We start from the raw sequence: 16,099 nt of genomic DNA, 5'->3' as shown, positions 1-16,099 counted from the left end.
CCCCAAAGGGGCAGTCAGTTGAGAAGTGCTTGGCAGTTTTAAAAAGAAGTCTTTGAGACAGTTTATCATAAGGGGGTACCCCCAGATTTGGAAGTGGAGGTCCCCCACTGCTTAGTCCTGTGCATACCCTGGGACTGAAGCCCAGGTGCTCTGCTGGATCTGGGTTTGGAGTGAGAAGGCCTGGAAAGGACCAATTCTTAGAGGGCCAATGCCTACTAAATCTTGGAGGTTGTACTTGTAAGAAATCTTTAACGGTTTGCATAGATTTAGCATTTTCCTCCACCTTTTTAAGAACTTCTTCAGCCTTGTTGCCAAAGAGGCGGTCCAGGTTTAAGGGAGTATCCAGTAATTTCGCTTTAACATGATCTGGCAAGGATTGCTCCTTAAGACAAGCATGCCTTCTAAGTACAGACCCAGTTACAGCAGCCCTGCAAGATGCCTCTGGTGAATCAAAACCACATTGCAAAGTATGTTTTCCAACTTGGTCAGCTGAATGCAGTAAATCCTGCAAATCCTTATTTTCAGCACAATCAGGAATCAACATAATTTTCTGTTTAAGCAATCCAACAATATACTGCTGATACTTTAGCATATGAAACTGGCAGTTTAAGGCCCTAATGGCCAAAGTTGTAGAAGTGTATACCTTCTTAACCCATCTTATCCAGCACCCTGGAGTCTCTATCAGAGGGGGTAGGATTTTTGTCAGTAGTAGCTTTAATGCCCTTGGGTCCCTGTGAAATGGTCTCAGGATCCATAGTAGGATTTTTAAAAAGGAACTTATGAGAGTCAGGAACCCTGTAATATCTATCAGGTTTTCTGGGAGCAGGAGTTAGAAAGTCAGGGGCCAAGCTAGATTCCAAAAAGACATCAACAATGTCTAGTACAGGAGGTATGGCTAAAGGCCTGTGCTGGGGCAGGAGTAAGAAATCCCTAAGCCTCTTTTTAGAATCAGAGAAATCCTGACTTTCCCAACGAAAACTCCCTGAGGGAATGCAAGGTTTCATCAAAATAAAAATCCTCTCGGGGGGATGCAGAGGGAATAGAGTCCTCAGCATCAGAATCCTCATAGGCAGATAAGGGTAAACCCTGGTCATCACAGAAAACAGAAAATTCAGAATCCTGGTCAGAAGCATCATAAGCAAACTCAGTCCTAGGTCTCAGAGTTGGAAGGTTGGCTTTCCCTGAATAAAGTAATAAGGTCTTCAGCCATTCTTATAATTTGTTATTTAGGCCCGGCCATGTGGACTGGGCGTCAGTTTTCTAGGCATGGTTCGAGTTTTAGGCCTTGAAGAAGAAGATGGCGTCAGTTTAATACACAACTCAGTAGGCCTGAATACACCCTCAGAAGCCGGTGCATGCACAGCGGCTCCAAACCCATCCAAGGTGGAGACATCCGCAGATTCCACAGTTGAAGCATCTCACAGCATACCGGACTCCGAATGGGTCTCAGTAGAGGCCTGCGAATCTGAAGTAGTGGGTATCCGGGGCTGGGAAAGCACCTCACTGAGTACCGGCGAGTTGGCGACTGGCTTAAGAGAAGCTTCGTCGGCAGCTTTGGACCTCAGCAGCCTGTCTCCAAGTCTAGCTGCATTTTTTCAGAATGTCGGTAGTCGGATGGCTTACCGAAGACATATCGGGATAATTGAACCGAGCACCAAAATATTTAGAAGCGTAACTATACAGACGATGGATAATTTGTGATTTAAATAAGGCACAAAACCAACAGCGAGGTACGTCATGGTCAGGGCCTATGCAAGGAATACAGTACGAATGAAAATCCTTGAGGTATTTGCTTTCCACAAGTAATGCAATTATTTACTTTTACTGACATCAGTTTAGAGCAAGAAAATGTTTCCCCAATGGGGTACTTAGCTTTTAGTTGAAGACTTTGGTTCTGAAACTCGAAAACAAAAATTTGGAGTCGGCCGACTGGCACTTGCAAACTGCTTCTGCTTCGGGCACCACACAGCAAGAAAGACTGATATAATGGCATCGGCTGCATGTTTTATACCCCTGACGTCACGGAAGATGGGACAGCAACTGACACAGGACCCAAGACTTTGTTAATCAGGCGGGCTGAGGGCTACTGCAAGCAGATAACCCTAAATGTGATGACTGCAACAGTGAAACACGAAGAACATCGAGGTGGTGATGTTCTTGGAATAAGGACAAAGTAGTACTTCTGGATGCAGGCACTTAAGGAGACCAGACACAATTATACAGAAAATTATATGTACGAAGTAGCAGAAAATATCTTGAGAACCAAGCCAACACAGGACTGGAGAAGAGAGGCTTTATCAAAAAGCATGACTGTAGGAAGCTCACAGAAAAAAGCAAGTTAGAGCTGGAATTTATTAGAGAAAAATCAGTAAAAGAACTAGGGAAGGAAAAGTCAGAGCGGGATGAGTTCAAGCAGAAGTTTGGACTGGAGGTTGTAGACTGTCTTCCCGACCAAGGATTGATAATATAGGCATAGAGAAAGAAACAGGGGGGTGTTAAGACCAGCTCTGGTTGAATTTATAGTTGTGTCTAGAACAGAAGCTGATAACAGAAAATGATGAGACCATATCACACTGCTTTAAAGCAAGCAAGCAAGATTCTAGCAGTAGAAAAGTACAGTTTTGTACTTACCATAAATGTAGATGTCCGAAAGAACAGTTTTGTACCTACCATAAATGTAGATGTCCGAACAGGATAGCATCTGCAGTCCTTACAAATGGGTTGTCCTGTCGTCAGGCAGCCCTTCGGTCGGCCGGATTCCAAAGTCTGGGTCTGGCCTCGGCTGGTGTCGCACTTCACCCGACGTCATCTCTGCTGGTCTTCGGGTATAAAGGCATCAGCCGACGCCATTTTCCTCAGTGTTTCTTGCCCCAGATGCCAGTTGCCCTCTTGGAAAGCTAAATTTTTGGGTAAATGCCAATGTTTCCAAAAAGTAGAAGGCAAACACAAAAAATAAGCATGTATGTACATATATACAAACAAATACACCATAAGAGATCCCCCCCCAGCTAGCTATTAGGTGGGTAAATACCCTAGGAGTACCACAGAGGGGAAGGAGGGTGGGTAATCCTGACTGCAGATGCTATCCTGTTCGGACATCTACATTTATGGTAGGTACAAAACTGTACTATGTCCTTCAAGGATGCATCTGCAGTCCTTACAAATGGGTAGAATACCATAGCCAAACTAGGGAGGAGGAAGAAGAATTATGGTGTAGTTAGGATCCCTTGCAAAACAGCAGTGGCAAACCCTGCTCGGGATCTAGAGTATAGAGGTAAGTTATAATGCTTGGCAAATGTATGCACGGAGGTCCAAGTAGCAGCCTCAATAATGTCCTTGGTAGCCACTCCTCGTAAGAAAGCTGTGGTAGTGGCTGTAGCCCTTGTAGAATGAGGCCTTATGTTCTGTGGAATTTGCTTTCCATGGTAGGAGTAACAGAATCTTATGCAATTTCCTATCCACTTGGAGATTGTCTGTTTGGAAATTGCTTTTCCTTCCCTTCCTGTTGCATAAGCTACTAGAAGCTGGTCAGTTTTTCTATTGCCCTTGGTTCTGTCCAGGTAGTAGCGCAACTGTCTATGTACATCCAAGGTATGCAGCAGTCTTTTCCCCCTGTTCTGTGGATTGGGAAAGAAGGTAGGTAGGTGGATTGCCTGGTTTAGAGACACTCTGGATACCACCTTAGGCATAAATGTAGGATTAGTTCTCATGGACACTCTATCTTGATGGAAGATTAGGAAGGGTTGTACTGCCATTAAGGCCTGTAGTTTCAAAACCCTTCTTGCTGAAGTAATTGCCAGTAGGAAAGCAGTTTTCCAGGATAGGTGTTGAAGATCTGCTGTTGCTGCTGGTTCAATGGAGGGAGTGTCAATTTTTCTAGCACAAAGTTCAAGTCCCATGCTGGTAATGGTGGTTTCCTAGGAGGTTTTACATTCTTGATTCCTCTGAGGAACTGCCTGAGTAGAGGATGTGAGAAGACAGGGGATCAAGCTGTATTCTGCAGAAATAGCTGATGCATGTATCTTGATGGAGGAATAGGACAGGCCTGTATGGAGAAGCTCTGCCAAATACTCCAGGATGTTGGCAATATCTATCTTTGACACATCTTTCCCTCTTTCAGTACTCCAAATGACAAACCTTTTCCATTTTCCTGCATAGTTCCTTCTTGTTGAAGGTCTGCGGGCCTCAAGGATAATGTCTTTAACCCTTTGGGATAAATCTGGGTTAGTTGCTCTTATGTAATGTTCCAGGCAGTCAGTTGCAGAGTTTTCAGGTTTGGATGCAGGATGTTGTAGTCGCTCTGAGTTAACATCAAAGGAATCAGGGGTAGTGTCCACGTTCCCCCCCGAGACATGCTCCTCAGCAATGGATACCAATGTTGTCTTGGCCAATTTGGAGCTATCAGAATTATCCTTGGACGTTCCTCTTTGATTTTCAGTAGTACCTTGTGCATCAAAGGAAGAGGTGGAAATGCATATGCTGTCAGGCCTTTCCAACTGAAGGATAGAGAGTCCACCTTCCAAGCAAGTGGGTGGTATGTCCTTGTGCAGAATTTCTTGAGCTGGTGATTGAGTGGGGATGCGAATAGGTCTATTTGTGGCATTCCCCATTTCTTTGTGATGGCCTTGAAGATGTCCAGGTGTAGCATCCATTCGTGAGCATCCGAGGTAGTTCTGCTTAACATGTCTGCTAGGATGTTTTCTTTTCCCGGTACAAATATTGCCTGTAACTGAATGTTGTAGCTCAGAGCCATATTCCATAGGTCCAGAGCCATTCGGCATAGGGGGTATGAATGAGTGCCTCCCTGTTTGTTGATGTACCACATGACTGTGGTGTTGTCTGTCCTTTTAATCAATTGGCCTTCTTTGAGGAATGGTCTGAAATTCTGGATTGCTAGTTTTACTGCCAGCATTTCTTTTTGATTTATGTGCAGGTGCAGCTGATCTGGAGTCCATAAGCCTTGAATGCATTTGTCCAGCATGTGGGCCCCCCAACCTAGGTCTGAGGCGTCCGTTGTGATGGTTTGGCTTGTTTGAATGTTGTGGAAGGACAAACCTGGGTTTGACTGGCATGCTTGAGCCCACCATAGGAACTCTTGTTTCAGGCATGGGATTAGTGGTATTTCAGTTTCTAAGCTGTGCCTGTGTTGAGACCATAAATTCTTTAGGTACCACTGTAGCTTTCTCATATGCAGTCTGGCATGGGGGACCAGGATTATGCAGGATGCCATGAAGCCCAAGGCCTGCAGTACTTTCCTTGCTGTTAGTTTGTTCTGCTTTGTTAATGCCAAGAAGTAAAGAGGAAGTTGTTCTTGTTTTTCTGCAGTTAGGAATGCCATCTGTTTTACTGTGTCCAATTCTGCACCCAAGAATGTTCTTGTTTGGGATGGTATCAGTCTTGACTTTTTTAAATTGACTGTGTATCCCAGGGCTTGTAGTAAGCAAATGACTCTTTGTAAGTCTTGTGTCAGCTTGCTTTTGTTGTCCGCTTGTATCAGGCAGTCGTCCAGGTATGGGTAAATTTGGATTCCCTGTAGCCTGCAATGAGCGATTACTGATGCCAGGCATTTCGTGAACACTCTGGGTGCAGTAGATAAGCCAAAGGGCAATGCTGAGAATTGATAATGCTCTGATCCTGCAAGAAATCTGAGGTATCTTCTGCAATTTGGTCGTATGGGGACGTGCAGGTATGCCTCCTTGAGATCTAGAGTTACCAGCCAACACTCCTTGCCCAGCATGGGAAGAAGTTGCTGTAGGGTCAGCATTTTGAATTTTGGAACAATGATGAATGTGTTTAAAGCGGACAGGTTGAGAATAGGTCTCCAACTTTTCTCTTTTCTTGGTACTAGGAAGAGTCTGGAGTAAAATCCTTTGCCCTGTTCTGTAGGTGGTACCCTTTCCACAGCTCTCATCTTTGTTAATTGAGCTATTTGTTTTAGAGCTTCTGTCTTTTGATTTGGTGGTAGGTTTGGCATTCCTCTCTTTACTGGTAAGGTGTGGAAATGAAACCTGTAGCCTTGGTCTATAGTTTGCAAAATCCACTTGTCTCTTGTGATATAGTGCCAATTTTTTGAAAATAAGGCTAACTTTCCGCCTAAGGGTGCTGCTATTTGTTCCCTGGTAGGCGGTGTCAGAGCCAAGTCACTGTGATTGTCCTGTTGCAGTGGTAGTGGTTGTGTCTGTGCCTCGTTGGTTATTGCCTTGCCACCGGCGTCCTCTGTAGGCACCTCCTCTGGATTGATTTCTGCCTCTGGAACGTCTATTCCTGCCTCTCTGAGATTTAGAGGAGTCTGGAAAGGACCAATTTTTGGAAGGCCAGTTCCTGCTAAACCTTGGGGGCTGAACCTGTAAGAAATCTTTAACTGTTTGTACAGATTTTGCCTTCTCTTCCATTTTCTTCATTACTTGTTGGGCAGGAGAACCAAATAGACTGACCTTATCCATAGGAGCATCTAATAGCTTTGCTTTAACATGATCCGGCAAGACCTGTTCTTTCAACCATGCATGCCTTCTTATAACTGTGCCAGTCATGGCTGATCTAAATGAAGCCTCCAGTGCATCATAGCCACATTTTAAAGAATGGTTACTAACCTGCTGAATGTTATTCACCATTTCTAAAACATATTTCTTATCTAAGGAATCATCAGAGGACAGTTTCTTAGTTAACTGATCAAGCATAAACTCTTGGTATTGGATCATATGAAACTGACAGTTCAAAGCTCTAGCTGAGAGAGTAGCAGAGGTGTATACTTTTTACCCCATCTCTAAGGACCTGGATTCCCTTTCAGAAGGGAGAGGGTTTTTCGCTGAGGTCGAAGCTACTGCCTTAGGCCCCTGGGAGATAGTCTCAGGATCTGCAAGAGGAGCCTTGTATAAGTGGTGATGAGTGTCCGGTACCCTGTAAAACTTATCGGGCTTGGCAGAGGCTGGATGTAAAGTATCAGGAGCAGTGCAAGCATCATTAAATGCATCATCCACAACAGGAAGAACTGGAGGTATAGCTAAGGGCCTATGTTGCGGTAAGTGTAGAAAGGTCCTAAGCCTTTTTCTTGAATCTGAGAAATCTTGTCCCTGCCATTGGAATTGCTCTCTCATGGCATGTAAGGTTTCCCCAAAGGAAAATTCCTCTGGTGGAGAGGCAGAAGGTATAGATTCTTCAGCATCGGAATCTTCATAAGTAGAAAAAGGAGCCTCTGGATGGTCTGTATTGTCTGAATCATCAGAAGAGTCATCTGAAGACACTGGCTCAGGGGGCTCTACTCTAGGTCTCTCTTCTGGAGGTTGAGAGGCCCTGTCTGGGTGAGATTGGGATCCCCTTATTAAAGAGATGAGATCCTCTGCCAGAGTAAGCATTTGGGAACTGGAACTGGGCCTGTGAGAGGGGGGCTTAACAGGCACAGACTTAGCAGTTTTGGCTGCTTTAGCCCTGGCAAAGGCCTTTATAGACATGGCTGCAGGAGGCCTAGCAGCACCACGTGCTGGGGTAGAGACATCCAACTAGAGAAACCACATTAGTAGGCAAAACTTCAGAGGCCGATTCAACTAGGGTAGCAGGGGCCTCGGTAGTAGTCATGGATTCGGCTGAAGATTGACCCGTTTGCTCGGTTTCGGCCGAAACCGAGACACTCGCGGTTTGCTTAACCGTGGTTTCGGCCGAAACCGCTGACCGCGAGTGTCGGTCTTTTTCTTTGCGTTTCTTAATTTGAGAAGTCGGAGGATCCGCCGGCATAATGTACGCAAAATCTGAGCCGAAAAACTGTTCAGCAAACTCCGACCGACGCCTAAGCGTTCGTCGGTTGAAGGAAGCACAGGCTAAACAGGCTGCTACGTCGTGGTCTGGGCCTAAACAAGGTAAGCAGTAAGAGTGGAAATCTTTATGAGGTATTTGTTTCCCACAAGTTAAACAGTTATTCACTTTTTCTGACATCGGCTGAGGCAAAAAAGAGTCCCCAACAGGGTACTTAGCTTTTAGAAGTCTTGAGTAGTATTCGGTAGTAGTAATCTCTGGATCTGACCGACCGGCACTTGCGAACAGCTTCTACTGGCACCACGGCAAGAAAGACTGAGGAAAATGGCGGCTGATGCCTTTATACCGAAGACCAGCAGAGATGACGTCGGGTGAAGTGACACCAGCGAGGCCAGACCCAGACTTTGGAATCCGGCCGACCGAAGGGCTGCCTGACGACAGGACAACCCATTTGTAAGGACTGCAGATGCATCCTTGAAGGACATCAGGATAGCATCTGCAGTCCTTACAAATGGGTTGTCCTGTCGTCAGGCAGCCCTTTGGTCGGCCGGATTCCAAAGTCTGGGTCTGGCCTCGGCTGGTGTCGCACTTCACCCGACGTCATCTCTGCTGTCTTCGGGTATAAAGGCATCAGCCGACGCCATTTTCCTCAGTGTTTCTTGCCCCAGATGCCAGTTGCCCTCTTGGTAAGCTAAATTTTTGGATAAATGCCAATGTTTCCAAAAAGGTAGAAGGCAAACACAAAAAATAAGCATGTATGTACATATATACAAACAAATACACCATAAGAGATCCCCCCCAGCTAGCTATTAGGTGGCTAAATACCCTAGGAGTACCACAGAGGGGAATGAGGGAGGGTAATCCTGACTGCAGATGCTATCCTGTTCGGACATCTACATTTATGGTAGGTACAAAACTGTACTATGTCCTTCAAGGATGCATCTGCAGTCCTTACAAATGGGTAGAATACCATAGCCAAACTAGGGGAGGAGGAAGAAGAATTATGGTGTAGTTAGGATCCCTTGCAAAACAGCAGTGGCAAACCCTGCTCGGGATCTAGAGTATAGAGGTAAGTTATAATGCTTGGCAAATGTATGCACAGAGGTCCAAGTAGCAGCCTCAATAATGTCCTTGGTAGCCACTCCTCGTAAGAAAGCTGTGGTAGTGGCTGTAGCCCTTGTAGAATGAGGCCTTATGTTCTGTGGAATTTGCTTTCCATGGTAGGAGTAACAGAATCTTATGCAATTTCCTATCCACTTGGAGATTGTCTGTTTGGAAATTGCTTTTCCTTCCTTCCTGTTGCATAAGCTACTAGAAGCTGGTCAGTTTTCTATTGCCCTTGGTTCTGTCCAGGTAGTAGCGCAACTGTCTATGTACATCCAAGGTATGCAGCAGTCTTTCCCCCCTGTTCTGTGGATTGGGGAAGAAGGTAGGTAGGTGGATTGCCTGGTTTAGAGACACTCTGGACACCACCTTAGGCATAAATGTAGGATTAGTTCTCATGGACACTCTATCTTGATGGAAGATTAGGAAGGGTTGTACTGCCATTAAGGCCTGTAGTTCCGAAACCCTTCTTGCTGAAGTAATTGCCAGTAGGAAAGCAGTTTTCCAGGATAGGTGTTGAAGATCTGCTGTTGCTGCTGGTTCGAATGGAGGGAGTGTCAATTTTTCTAGTACAAAGTTCAAGTCCCAGGCTGGTAATGGTGTTTTCTTAGGAGGTTTTACATTCTTGATTCCTCTAAGGAACTGCCTGAGTAGAGGATGTGAGAAGACAGGGGGATCGAAGCTGTATTCTGCAGAAATAGCTGATGCATGTATCTTGATGGAGGAATAGGACAGGCCTGTATGGAGAAGCTCTGCCAAATACTCCAGGATGTTGGCAATATCTATCTTTGACGCATCTTTCCCTCTTTCAGTACTCCAAATGACAAACCTTTTCCATTTTCCTGCATAGTTCCTTCTTGTTGAAGGTCTGCGGGCCTCAAGGATAATGTCTTTAACCCTTTGGGATAAATCTGGGTTAGTTGCTCCTATGTAATGTTCCAGGCAGTCAGTTGCAGAGTTTTCAGGTTTGGATGCAGGATGTTGTAGTTGCTCTGAGTTAACATCAAAGGAATCAGGGGTAGTGTCCACGTTCCCCCCCGAGACATGCTCCTCAGCAATGGGTACCAATGTTGTCTTGGCCAATTTGGAGCTATCAGAATTATCCTTGGACGTTCCTCTTTGATTTTCAGTAGTACCTTGTTCATCAAAGGAAGAGGTGGAAATGCATATGCTGTCAGGCCTTTCCAACTGAAGGATAGAGAGTCCACCTTCCAAGCAAGTGGGTGGTATGTACTTGTGCAGAATTTCTTGAGCTGGTGATTGAGTGGGGATGCGAATAGATCTATTTGTGGCATTCCCCATTTCTTTGTGATGACCTTGAAGATGTCCGGGTGTAGCATCCATTCGTGAGCATCCGAGGTAGTTCTGCTTAACATGTCTGCTAGGATGTTTTCTTTTCCCGGTACAAATATTGCCTGTAACTGAATGTTGTAGCTCAGAGCCATATTCCATAGGTCCAGAGCCATTCGACATAGGGGTATGAATGAGTGCCTCCCTGTTTGTTGATGTACCACATGACTGTGGTGTTGTCTGTCCTTATCATCAATTGGCCTTCTTTGAGGAATGGTCTGAAATTCTGGATTGCTAGTTTTACTGCCAGCATTTTTTTTTTATTTATGTGCAGGTGCAGCTGGTCTGGAGTCCATAAGCCTTGAATGCATTTGTCCAACATGTGGGCCCCCAACCTAGGTCTGAGGCGTCCGTTGTGATGGTTTGGCTTGCTTGAATGTTGTGGAAGGACAAACCTGGGTTTGCCTGGCATGTTTGAGCCCACCATAGGAATTCTTGTTTCAGGCATGGGATTAGTGGTATTTCGGTTTCTAAGCTGTGCCTGTGTTGAGACCATAAATTCTTTAGGTACCACTGTAGCTTTCTCATATGCAGTCTGGCATGGGGACCAGGATTATGCAGGATGCCATGAAGCCCAAGGCCTGCAGTACTTTCCTTGCTGTTAGTTTGTTCTGCTTTGTTAATGCCAAGAAGTAAAGAGGAAGTTGTTCTTGTTTTTCTGCAGTTAGGAATGCCATCTGTTTTACTGTGTCCAATTCTGCACCCAAGAATGTTCTTGTTTGGGATGGTATCAGTCTTGACTTTTTTAAATTGACTGTGTATCCCAGGGCTTGTAGTAACCAAATGACTCTTTGTAAGTCTTGTGTCAGCTTGCTTTTGTTGTCCGCTTGTATCAGGCAGTCATCCAGGTATGGGTAAATTTGGATTCCCTGTAGCCTGCAATGAGCGATTACTGATGCCAGGCATTTCGTGAACAATCTGGGCGCAGTAGATAAGCCAAAGGGCAATGCTGAGAATTGATAATGCTCTGATCCTGCAAGAAATCTGAGGTATCTTCTGCAATTTGGTCGTATGGGGACGTGCAGGTATGCCTCCTTGAGATCTAGAGTTACCAGCCAACACTCCTTGCCCAGCATGGGAAGAAGTTGCTGTAGGGTCAGCATTTTGAATTTTGGAACAATGATGAATGTGTTTAAAGCGGACAGGTCAAGAATAGGTCTCCAATTTTTCTCTTTTCTTGGTACTAGGAAAAGTCTGGAGTAAAATCCTTTGCCCTGTTCTGTAGGTGGTACCCTTTCCACAGCTCTCATCTTTGTTAATTGAGCTATTTGTTTTAGGGCTTCTGTCTTTTGATTTGGTGGTAGGTTTGGCATTCCACTTTTTACTGGTAAGGTGTGGAAACGAAACCTGTAGCCTTGGTCTATAGTTTGCAAAATCCACTTGTCTCTTGTGATATAGTGCCAGTTTTCTGAAAATAAGGCTAACTTTCCACCTAAGGGTGCTGCTATTTGTTCCCTGGTAGGAGGTGTCAGAGCCAAGTCACTGTGATTGTCCTGTTGCAGTGGTAGTGGTTGTGTCTGTGCCTCGTTGGTTATTGCCTTGCCACTGGCGTCCTCTGTAGGCACCTCCTCTGGATTGATTTCTGCCTCTGGAACGTCTATTCCTGCCTCTCTGAGATTTAGAGGAGTCTGGAAAGGACCAATTTTTGGAAGGCCAGTTCCTGCTAAACCTTGGGGGCTGAACCTGTAAGAAATCTTTAACTGTTTGTACAGATTTTGCCTTCTCTTCCATTTTCTTCATTACTTGTTGGGCAGGAGGACCAAATAGACTGACCTTATCCATAGGAGCATCTAATAGCTTTGTTTTAACATGATCCGGCAAGACCTGCTCTTTCAACCATGCATGCCTTCTTATAACTGTGCCAGTCATGGCTGATCTAAATGAAGCCTCCAGTGCATCATAGCCACATTTTAAAGAATGGTTACTAACCTGCTGAATGTTATTCACCATTTCTAAAACATATTTCTTATCTAAGGAATCATCAGAGGACAGTTTCTTAGTTAACTGATCAAGCATAAACTCTTGGTATTGGATCATATGAAACTGACAGTTCAAAGCTCTAGCTGAGAGAGTAGCAGAGGTGTATACTTTTTTACCCCATCTCTCTAAGGACCTGGATTCCCTTTCAGAAGGGAGAGGGATTTTCGCTGAGGTCGAGGCTACTGCCTTAGGCCCCTAGGAGATAGTCTCAGGATCTGCAAGAGGAGCCTTGTATAAGTGGTGATGAGTGTCCGGTACCCTGTAAAATCTATCGGGCTTGGCAGGGGTTGGAGGTAAAGTATCAGGAGCAGAGCAAGCATCATTGAATGCATCATCCACAACAGGAAGAACTGGAGGTATAGCTAAGGGCCTATGTTGCGGTAAATGTAGAAAGGTCCTAAGCCTTTTTCTTGAATCTGAGAAATCTTGTCCCTGCCATTGGAATTGCTCTCTCATGGCATGTAAGGTTTCCCCAAAGGAAAATTCCTCTGGTGGAGAGGCAGAAGGAATAGATTCTTCAGCATCGGAATCTTCATAAGTAGAAAAAGGAGCCTCTGGATGGTCTGTATTGTCTGAATCATCAGAAGAGTCATCTGAGGACACTGGCTCAGGGGGCTCTGCTCTAGGTCTCTTTTCTGGAGGTTGAGAGGCCCTGTCTGGGTGAGATTGGGATCCCCTTATTAAAGAGATGAGATCCTCTGCCAGAGTAAGCATTTGGGAACTGGAACTGGGCCTGTGAGAGGGGGGCTTAACAGGCACAGACTTAGCAGTTTTGGCTGCTTTAGCCCTGGCAAAGGCCTTTATAGACATGGCTGCAGGCCTAGCAGCACCACGTGCTGGGGTAGAGACATCCAAAGGGATGGTGTCCGATAATTCTAGAGAAACCACATTAGTAGGCAAAATTTCAGAGGCCGATTCAACTAGGGTAGCAGGGGCCTCGGTAGTAGTCATGGATTCGGCTGAAGATTGACCCGTTTGCTCAGTTTCGGCCGAAACCGAGACACTCGCGGTTTGCTTAACCGTGGTTTTGGCCGAAACTGCGGACCGCGAGTGTCGGTCTTTTTCTTTGCGTTTCTTAACAATTTGAGAAGTCGGAGGATCCGACGGCATAATGTACGCAAAATCTGAGCCGAAAAACTGTTCAGCAAACTCCGACCGACGCCTAAGCATTCGTCGGTAGAAGGAAGCACAGGCTAAACAGGCTGCTACGTCGTGGTCTGGGCCTAAACAAGGTAAGCAGTAAGAGTGGAAATCTTTATGAGGTATTTGTTTCCCACAAGTTAAACAGTTATTCACTTTTTCTGACATCGGCTGAGGCAAGAAAGAGTCCCCAACGGGGTACTTAGCTTTTTAGAAGTCTTCGAAATAGTATTCGGTAGTAGTAATCTCTGGATCTGGCCGACCGGCACTTGCGAACGGCTTCTGCTTCGGGCGCCACGCGGCAAGAAAGACTGAGGAAAATGGCGTCGGCTGATGCCTTTATACCCGAAGACCAGCAGAGATGACGTCGGGTGAAGTGCGACACCAGCCGAGGCCAGACCCAGACTTTGGAATCCGGCCGACCGAAGGGCTGCCTGACGACAGGACAACCCAGTTGTAAGGACTGCAGATGCATCCTTGAAGGACATCTGCAGCTATGACGTCGGGTGAAGTGCGACAGCAGAGGCCAGACCCAGACTTTGGAATCAGTCCGACCGAAGGGCTGCCTGACAACAGGACAACCCATTTGTAAGGACTGCAGATGCATCCTTGAAGGACATCAATGGTGTACAAGTTAAGTCACAAATTCTTATCACATTCCAGTGCTGTTCAAGAGTTCTACTGAAGCATTTCTAAGGAATTGTGATAACAGACTTAAGCAGCTCACGAATTGCACATCACTACCTGTATATATTTCCACAACAAACATTCCATACCTTCACGTTAACTTCAAGGGATTTGTCTTGTATTGCCTTCAAGCAGGCTGCATTAATATTGACATCTTCATCTCCCGATGTATCATATAAAACAACAAGAGGGATAGCGCTTCTTTCCAATATTTCCACCAGAAGTATCTTTCCACAGGCAACAGTCTCAAATTCCTTTACAACTGCTGGATTGTCACAAAATGCCTCAAGTCCTGCATGTAGAAAAATTAACTCATTACATATTGTAAACACCTTTGTTTTAAAAAGACTAAATACACAGCTATGTGAGCAACTCACCACAAAGTACAGTTTTGTACCTACCATAAATGTAGATGTCCGATAGATATGCAACTGCAGTCATAACATATGGGTTGTCCTGCCTCAGGCAGCCCTCGGTCGGCCGAATTCCAAAGTCTGGGTCCGACGTCGGCTGATGTCGCATTTCTCTCCGACGTCAAAGCGGCTGGAGTATATAAGCATCAGCCGACGCCATCTTCCTCAGTGTTTCTTGCCCCAGATGCCAGGTGCCCTCCAATGAAGGCTGTAATCAAATTGAAAGACAAAAATAGGTTTCCAGACAATAAATAAGCAATAAACAGATACACCATAACAGATATCCCCAGCTAAGGATAATAGGGATAGGAGTGGACCCAAGGCATAGAGGGGAAGGAGGGAGGGAAAACCCGACTGCAGTTGCATATCTATCGGACATCTACATTTATGGTAGGTACAAAACTGTACTATGTCCTTCAAGAATGAAACTGCAGTCATAACATATGGGTAGAATACCATAGCTTAGCTGGGGGAGGTGGAATGCTCTAAGAAAAGGATGGTGTAGCTATCAATCCCTGCAGGACTGCCGAAGCAAAGTCTGCTCTGGATCTGGAATATAAAGGGAGGTTGTAGTGTTTGGAGAATGTATGCATGGAGCTCCATGTAGCAGCTTCTAGAATGTCTTTTGTAGGCACCCCTCTTAAGAATGCTGTAGAGGTGGCTGTAGCTCTGGTGGAGTGTGGTCTGACATTGGCTGGTACACTCTTTCCATGGAAGGAATAACAGAATCTGATGCAATGTCCAATCCATTTTGAAATAGTCTGTTTGGAAATTGCTTTTCCTTGTACTCCAGGGGCGTAAGCTACAAAAAGCTGATCAGACTTCCTATTGGTCTTGGTTCTGTCCAGGTAGCAGCGAAGTTGTCTGTGAATGTCCAAGGTATGCAACAGTCTTTCACCTTTGTTCTCAGGATTGGGAAAGAAAGTAGGCAGGTGAATTGCTTGATTTAAAGAAACCCTAGATACCACTTTCGGCAGAAAGGTAGGGTTGGTTCGTAGGGAGACTCTGTCTCTGTGAAATGTTATGAACGGTGGTATTGCCATTAGGGCCTGTAATTCCGAAACCCTTCTTGCTGAGGTAATTACCAACAGGAAAGCTGTCTTCCATGAGAGAAATTGTAGGTCCACAGAAGCTGCTGGCTCAAAGGGGGGTAGAGTCAGTTTTTCTAGGACAAAGTTGAGGTCCCAAGCTGGTACTGGAGCCTTTCTTGGTGGCTTTATATTCTTGATTCCCCTAAGGAATTGCCTTAAAGGATGTGAAAACACAGGTGGATCAGTGTTGTATCTAGCTGAAATAGCTGAAGCATGTATTTTTATGGAAGAATATGAGAGTCCATTCTGTAGCATATCTGCCAAATATTCCAGAATGAGTGGGATGTTCAATAATGATGCATCATGACCCTTGCTGGTATTCCAAATGCTGAATCTCTTCCATTTTGCTGAGTAAACCTTTCTGGTGGATGGTCTTCGGGCTTCTGTTAGTATCCGCTGAACTTCCTTGGAGAGAGATAGATTGAGGTTATTCATGGGATCTCACAAGCTGTTAGCTGCAGCGTCTGAATGTTGGGATGTACTGTCTTGAAGTTGTGTTGAGTCAAAAGTTGGGGCCATTGGGGAAGGGCCCACTTTTGTTGTGACATATGCTCCGTAGTAGTGGGTACCAGTGCTGTCTTGGCCAGT

General features: G+C 45.3%; 1 protein-coding gene across 1 annotated transcript in view; it reads right to left on the bottom strand.

Moving 5' to 3' along the window:
* TDRD7 (tudor domain containing 7) overlaps positions 1–16,099 on the bottom strand; it is a 1,553,655-nt gene that overhangs the window by 1,178,304 nt on the left and 359,252 nt on the right. The window contains exon 4 of the mRNA XM_044060339.1: positions 14,097–14,299. Coding sequence (XP_043916274.1) covers positions 14,097–14,299 — 203 coding nt within the window. The remainder of the gene's footprint in view (positions 1–14,096; positions 14,300–16,099) is intronic.

Source organism: Protopterus annectens, chromosome 2.part0 (assembly GCF_019279795.1).
Source record: "Protopterus annectens isolate FY-2018-M chromosome 2.part0, PAN1.0, whole genome shotgun sequence".
Taxonomy (NCBI): domain Eukaryota; kingdom Metazoa; phylum Chordata; order Ceratodontiformes; family Protopteridae; genus Protopterus; species Protopterus annectens.
The sequence above is the reverse complement of the archived record's forward strand: the minus strand, read 5'-3'. Positions and strand labels throughout refer to the sequence as shown.